Genomic DNA, 7494 nt, shown 5'->3' on the forward strand with positions numbered 1-7494 from the left:
GAAAAGTGCGTGAATAAATCAACCCATTCCTTAGCTAACCTGTTGTAGATATGAGCGTAAGGTGTAGCATTATGATGTGAAACGATGTAAAGATATATATGCTGCGCTGTTGATTGCATGGGGAACTAAAAATCAACCTCGACCCATTGACACAAATTGATCACAAACGTTTCGTCTCGGCACATACTAGTATGATCAAGCGTGCTCTTATCGGTGCCTGTCCCGTCCTAGTGGTTGCTCTCAAGCTACTGGCGTCGGTCTGATGCTATTCCCTGCATACGGACTGGTCACAGAGTGCTCGCAGCGGGTGTGACCGGGTGTGGCCATGTGACCAGGCGCGGCCATGTCACCGAGTGTGGCCATGTGTGACCGTCAGGTGTCACCATGTGTGGCCGTCGGGTGTCACCATGGATCGCATGTGGAATGCGCATTGAAACATCCAGAGAAGATAACGGCCAATGGTCAAAACGTTCAAAATTGCAGCCTTCAGCGTTCATAGCATCCAAACATCGTCCAGCTTCTCTGGACAGGGGAGAACCACATCATCCAAGCTCGTAGCATCCAAAACCACAGAAACTTCATAACATCCAGCGTTTATGACGTTCCAAAGTTAGAAAACAGTGTCAATCAAAGCTTACCAACTGGACGTCGTGATCGCTGGATGTTATGAACATTGGGTGTTATGACTTAATACGTTGCAAGCTTGCGTAATGTAAACTCCACCAATGGGCACGGAATTGTACGCATTTTGGATGCTATGAACGCTGAATGTTGCGATTTTGGATGGTGTGAGCAGTGGACGCTACGATCTTGGACATTTTGATGGCTTTCTTCGCGCGCGTGGCGCTCAGGTTACGCGTAGTATGAGCTTTAACGATGTGGCATGGAAAGTTTTCAGTCATCTCAGCTGTAAATATGATGCACGTATGTGATGTGGGTTGGGTGCTCGTGCGTGATATGGGACAGCACACATGTAACCTCGCTGGTCACCGTCATTAGGTTGGGTGTTTAGGAGCTCACAGCTGTTCTGTCTATTCCGTAAGCTGCGCTTCGTCATTTGAAGTAGATCCATTTCGTTATCTGTGCTTTCAAAGTTTAATCACGCTGAAATCCGATTTTTATAATACTTGGATAAAAACAGTCACAAACATTACAAAACAAAGATTTAAAATGTCGTGTGCTGTGGTTGGCTGCACTCGACTCAGAGGCGTTACTTCGCTGCTCTCGTCTCAGATGCGTTACTTGGCTGCTCTCGGCCCGGAGGCGTTACTTGGCTGCGATTCGGCGAGCAGCCTTTTGTCATTTTGTGACTTCATGCTGACTCAGGCTTGTTGTCGGAATGTGTCGTTGTGAATCAAGTTCTTAGTAAAAATCTGAAATGCCACTTGTGGTGGTAAAGATACGCGGTTTAAACTTCAGAACGGAGTCCTGACTGGGCTGTGCCGGGTGCGGTGGAAATCTGGAAATAGGCGGAGGCAAAAACGCCAGTGGCGAGTGGCTTCACCAAGCAGCACCTAATTGGCTTCTAGAGAAAATTGTTGCCTGCATTAAAGGCTGTGAATTTCGTCACCCACAATGAGGTCGAATCATTGCAATCAAAATGTGCAAAACCGAACATTCACCACCAAAAAACCTGCAATAAGCATCAACACCACGTGCAACGCTCGACAGACGTATCAAGTCGCCGGCTAGATCCGCTTTGTCAGTGGTCCACGTGCCGCATGCCACGTGGTTGCGACAAAACTTTCTAGCCACGAGCTAGAATTGCTTTGTCCTACGGCCCGTACCGGTCCGCGAACGACCACTCCGGGCGTCGTGGCGTGGCGTGCCAGCCTCACGCGGGCACGCGCCTGTGCTTCAGCGAACACATCCGATGCCACTTCATCGCGTCGCTGGAAACAATCGATGCTGGTCGGTGCTAGATTACATACAGGGAGTACTTTGCATGCTCGTCACAATGTCGTACAGTTGAGCTGATCGTTTTGATCGTAACGGGGTCACGAACATGATGTCATGCGGTATGACTGCGCTGAGCTGTTCGTCTGCACCAGCTACCTTAAGTCAAATAAACCACTGAAAGCACTATTTGTTCGCTGTTGACCCTCTAGCAGCTAAGTCTAAAGGCTTGGGATCTTTTCAAGAACGTGCTGGTGCTTTGCTGTTCCAAAACCGTGCTCATCATACCGCGCTTCTGTCCGGCGTTCGATATAGAAGATGGGCATTGCTCCGAGCGAGAAACAAGACAACGAACCATCATGTGTATTTGAATAAGAAACCCTGACACAATATGAAAGCTAACAAAGTAAATAGCGGTGTTGGCAGCGCTGATGGGTGAGCTTATGAGCTTGCTGACATCACCACACCCGTCAAGGCCCTCAAACGGAACACTCCCTACACCACCGGCCCGCCGTTCTCCTGACCGATTCGTGACAAGGTCCAAACAGGAGAAAGCGGCACCACCACGCGCGCCGCTTGTGGTAATGTGGCCATCTCCGGGCGCCACGCAGGTCATTCACAACACCAGGGCGCGTACAAACAAAATACAACGGCGAGACCCGCGTGAGACACGACGCGCTTCCTAATAAATATAATGGTGCTGGTCGATAAGGTGAAATTAACAAAAATGGGGCGTAAAATTGCAGTAGATCAGTTATACTATCGCATGGGCACAGGATAATAACGCAGCCAACGTCCGGTCACATTTACGTTTGGGGCACGAGCGGCGGCGTCACGACACACCTTACACTGATCCGGGCGGCAGAGCAAACGACACTTATAACACCTCCAGTTATCACAGCTGACTGAAACCAACTGTCCTCACGGTGTAGCCTATGATCAACACGCATCTCGACTGCGACGGCCGCTCACGGCTTCAACCATAGCGCGAAAGGTCTCCAGCGAAAAGCAGCAGCAGGCACTGTGAAATGCCGCCCAGCTCTCGTCCCTGACTTCACTATGTTTTAAGTGAGGGAGAGCGACGAGACTACGCGGACTGAGACCGTAGCCGGGTACATCACTTAATATCGCGTGTCAGTCAGTTCTCAGGCCAAGCACACCTCACAAAATCAATACAGCTCTTGATCGATACAATTCACTGGAGCAATGCCGTCGGCACGTCACGGCATCCGCCGCGCGCGCCACCTGTCCGCGGGCTCCTCACTCGCAGTGCTTTTTGTGTCCGCTGTGTGGAGCCGCCAGTTGGCGACCGACGCCACCGATAGTGATACCGGCGGAGAAAGCGACGAAGGGAAACCATGTCTTCAGCCGGGCCAGCTCGAGAGACGACTCGGTGTGGCTGAAACGGGCGCCGTCACGCGTCAGCCACGGCCGACCGTCACGCAGACTAGCACCGACAGTCAGAGGCCGTGACTGAGTCATTGTCTGCCGTCCAAAATACCCGACGGACCATGCGAGCAATGCAGGCCCAAGACCACCAATTGACGTGGCGCTTTTTTAGAGACATTTGGCGCGGCGTGCAGACCCACCAGGAGACAAACCAGGGCCCCATCCATCACAACATATGCCCCCATCCCCCAGATACTGTACGTTCCTGACCCAGCTAACGGCAGACTCTCCATCCGGGTCACGGCTTTTTCAGTCTCTTTTTGCAAAACACACCAGAGCGCGAAATCCAACCCAACCTCGACTGTCTGACCGAAGTGAAGCTCTTGAAGAACAGAAGAATATTACATAACAGAAAGCTACAACGAAGTAGTCATTTCCTTCATCCTCAGCTAATGCGAACGGTTCCACGCCCACTTCCGCCATGCGGGCGCGGGAAGTGGGCTGCCTTTCACAGACACCCGCACACGCGCGTTGATCGATAACGGTCCACCAGCCGACCGCAGCACCCGCCAAAAAACAAATCGCTCTGCTTGCCGAGTTGTGGCACAGCGGCGCACCGTGGGCCGTGTTCACCCCGCTAGCGCCAGTAAGCGGCGCACGCCAGGCCCCCGTGACGCACCCACCTGAAGACAAGCCGCATCACCAGGTAGTAGGCAACCACATGCGCCACGGCCGCCGCCAGCGAGGCGATACAGAAGCCGCACGTGGTACGGTCGAACGTCCACCAGAGCGCCAGGCTGAGCAGCGCCAGCGTCCAGGCCAGCTCGGCGTCCGTGGCGAAGTGGAAGCGGCTGTTGGCGTGGTTGATGCCCAGGAAGAGCGCCAGGCAGCGTGTGACCGACGCCCAGTCGCGGCCAGGCGCGGGCGAGCTGTTGAGCCAGCGGTCGAAGCGCGGATAGGCCAGCCCCACCACGACTGGAACACAGCAGGAGAGGTGTTACCTGGATTCGACTGACGGGCGGCAGGCGGTGGACAGCCGCGCCGGCCACACACGGCGTGTTCTCATAGGTTCCTGGCCCCGCTGAAGCGCGGTAGACGGGGCCACGGCCGCACGGCCGTGGGTGATGGCGCGCGGTCCGGACCCACTTACAGGAGCACGCGAGAGAGCGACGCCGGCTGGGCCTGATGAGACGCGACGCCCCAGAGTGCTGAATCACGCCCTCGCCGTTAACAGCGCCAGGTGGCGTGCCGGACCGCGCGGGCCGCCCCCGCCTATCGCCCGTCTCAGACGGTCGGGTGCACGGCGCAGGTGCCGCCGTCATCCGTAAACAATGCTCGCTGTACTGCGACGCTCGCTTCCGCGGCTCTCAAATGGTGCCGCACGTGCGACATCGGTGCGTGCACTGCAGCTGCGCGCTCCCAGGACAGGCAAACCCGGAAGCGAACGAACCCAGCACGACGGATGGATTCGGCTGTCGGGCAGGATCCCAAGTCTGGGGAAGGTGTGAGCCCGCTGCCCGATGCCATCCGTCAGATCCATAGCCTATTGCGGCATGTTCTACACTGAATGAACATGCCGACTAATAACACCACAGCACGCAATCGATCCAAATAGTACACCACAGATCCGGATGTCAAATGAAACGCAGCTGTTTAGCAGCAGCTCAGCACGCCCGCTGCATGCGCGGAATGTCTATTACTTGGGTCGCGGCACTATTTTCTACCGTTACACATTAGTCACCGACAGGCAAACGAGGCCGGGTAACTAGGCGACAGCCCGGGACGCATTACGGCACGCAGAGAGCAGGACCAGAGGACAGTCGTTTCCGGCTGAAAAACACACAAATTTCAGCTCCGAGCACAAGACACTCGCAAACGGTAAGTGTCCGTCGAGCAAGGCTTTCAAAAAAACGGCGCCCCTAATCGGTATCATTGTGGCGAACAATGCACGTGGTGCGCAGCGGGTGAAACGCAGCAGACGCCGCATGGCTCCTCGAACGCGTCACGAGTTTCTTCAACCACGATTCTGTCCCGAGACCAGCGTCAGCAAAGGGAAAGCCAACAACTGCACTTTCAATTGTGACCCAGTGGAATTCGGGATGGAAAGGGAGGCGGGAAGCCCAACCTAATAGGTTCCTGCAGGTGTTGGCACCTAAAGACATTTTAGAGACAGTTCGCAAGACGACAGGTTTAGCCAGACCCGATTCAAAGCGATTCAAAGCCCACGGGGATGAGGAGAGACAGCCTGAGGGACAGGGACAGCATGACTGTGAGGTCGGTCTCTGATGTACATACTGGCAGCTAGGCCGACCATGGGCGCGACCAGGCAGCTCCAACGCAGCAGCGCCAGCCAGTCCAGAGGCTCATCACGAGCCTGCCACGAGGCGCGCATCAGGTGCACCATGGATGATGCCAGGCACCCCCAGGAGAACAGCACTGAACCCCGCCACAGGTCTGACATGGTGTCTGGAAACACAGCACAGTTAGTTCCGTGGGAACCCTGATGAGGCAGTTCACCTGCAGATGCAAGGCTGCACACACTTTACAGGGGGCCCTCAGTACTTCCAAACTAATGCTTGGAATGTAACAGGCTAAGGGCAGGAATCCCATATGTGCTGTATGTACTGGCAGCTAGACAGCTAACACATACATACATCATGTCTGCATATACTCCTGTAAATAAGTAATGTAAGATGTAAATAAAACTTTATGATTGGTGGGACAATGCCATGAAGATGAACAACTGGGAAAACATCCTTTGAACCAAGTTCACATCTTATGATAGATATCTTCAATATCAATTTCTATATATGTATTATCTGAGACCAACACTGCTTCTGTCAGCCAATTCATATGGCAGTAATGACACCAATATTGTAATCATAATATGACTATGATAATCATGCAAAATCAACCAATCAGCACATACAGCATACCCAAAAATATGGCAACATACAAATACACAACTGCTTGATACCAATTCCTACATGCTAATCCTCAGTGTATGACAATGCAAATCTAATAATTGTAAGATTAGCATGACATTCAAAGCTATTGAACATCTGACAGCATCTAAAAAGTTAGTTTTTCAAGGACCATACATTTATCAGTCATCATAATATTTCAAACCCCATTGCTGGTATGAAACAACTCATAGCTCATGATGGGTCAATGTCAGCGTCAATAAACGAGCAAAGAACTGACTTCCAGGAAAACAAATTGCAGCCGTCCCAGCTCACCTACCTTAAGCAGTCTGCAGATCCAGTGATTACCTCGGGTCACACCATGTTCACCGATAATATGTCAGTCAGCTCTTGTGACAAAGATTAAGGAAGTACCCGGCGACAGCCAGGAGGCGGATGCATGTTCTCCACGCGCTTCGCAGATCTGCTGTTAAGTGGCTGAATATATCACCGTCCCAACCTCCAGCGACGACCAGCTCACCCGTTTTCACCAACCGCCGGTAGGAAACAGCACCAATCCCTCGCACGAGGCCCCCAAAGTCATCGCCCTCCCCACCCCCGACCGCTCTCCGCAACGCCTCCCGTACTCTTTCCGCGACCCGACGCCCAAGGCTGTCGGCCACAAGGCCTCCACTGGCCCCACACCAGCTGATGCTCGAATGACCGAAACCAGCCAATGACGGGCCGAGTTCGCTCTGCGTCACGCGTCGTCTGGGGACGGACGGCGGCAAGCTGCGAACGCCCGCCGCCAGGTGGTGTTGGTGTGCGCATTTCATGTGGCTCATGGAGTGGAGGTGGCCGGGCGGTGACGCGCGTGCCGTAAGGTGATGAGCAAAAAGTTCCACCTCAGGATCGGTGATGACGGGGGCCGCGATGACATTTGCTTTTGTCGGTAAAGATCAGAGTGATTACCACTGAAATTTCTACCGTACTGAAATCATGGCAGTCATGTATCCTAGAAAGATACCGATAAAGTTTTACCTGCCAAAATTTCACCTGCATCACCACGTGGTGGAAGAACGCTACGGCCACTTTCATGCAAGGTCCCAGAAACGGCCGTAGGAAAAGTTTTGAGTGCGAAGTTGCGAAAGCAGGCCTGTAGCCAAGCGGGTGCACGGGGTGTCCGTTCATTTGCGACACGCCCCTAGCCTCGTTTTTTTCCCCGCATACCCGTTGCTAAGGTGTGGGGGCTTCACGATGGTTGGATGAAGCCCGTCATTGCGCTGAGATCTGCGAAGATCATATC

At 53.4% G+C, this 7494-nt stretch overlaps 1 protein-coding gene across 1 annotated transcript; it reads right to left on the reverse strand.

Annotated features, from left to right (window-relative positions):
- Window positions 1–2245: 2245 nt before the first annotated feature.
- Window positions 2246–6836, reverse strand: LOC119110629 (insulin-induced gene 1 protein). The gene is made up of 4 exons (XM_037234531.1): window positions 6529–6836; window positions 5581–5751; window positions 3969–4260; window positions 2246–3295 (listed from the first exon to the last, which is right to left on the reverse strand). The coding sequence occupies exons 2-4, from the start codon at window positions 5744–5746 to the stop codon at window positions 3157–3159; spliced, it is 597 nt and encodes a 198-aa protein (XP_037090426.1). The 5' UTR covers window positions 5747–5751; window positions 6529–6836; the 3' UTR covers window positions 2246–3156.
- Between the last annotated feature and the right edge of the window lie 658 nt (window positions 6837–7494).

Source organism: Pollicipes pollicipes, unplaced genomic scaffold (assembly GCF_011947565.3).
Source record: "Pollicipes pollicipes isolate AB1234 unplaced genomic scaffold, Ppol_2.1 Scaffold_7231;HRSCAF=8579_pilon_pilon_pilon, whole genome shotgun sequence".
In the NCBI taxonomy this organism is placed as follows: Eukaryota; Metazoa; Arthropoda; class Thecostraca; order Pollicipedomorpha; family Pollicipedidae; genus Pollicipes; species Pollicipes pollicipes.

Bases quoted from the DNA above. Each gene is read 5' to 3' on its own strand.
- LOC119110629 (XM_037234531.1), bottom strand. From the start codon at position 5,746: ATGTCAGACCTGTGGCGGGGTTCAGTGCTGTTCTCCTGGGGGTGCCTG. The intron at 4,261-5,580 runs GTATGTACATCA...GCTGTGTTCCAG, and splicing joins CATGGTCGGCCTAGCTGCCA to TCGTGGTGGGGCTGGCCTAT. The intron at 3,296-3,968 runs GTGGGTGCGTCA...CGCCCGTTTCAG, and splicing joins GTGATGCGGCTTGTCTTCAG to CCACACCGAGTCGTCTCTCG.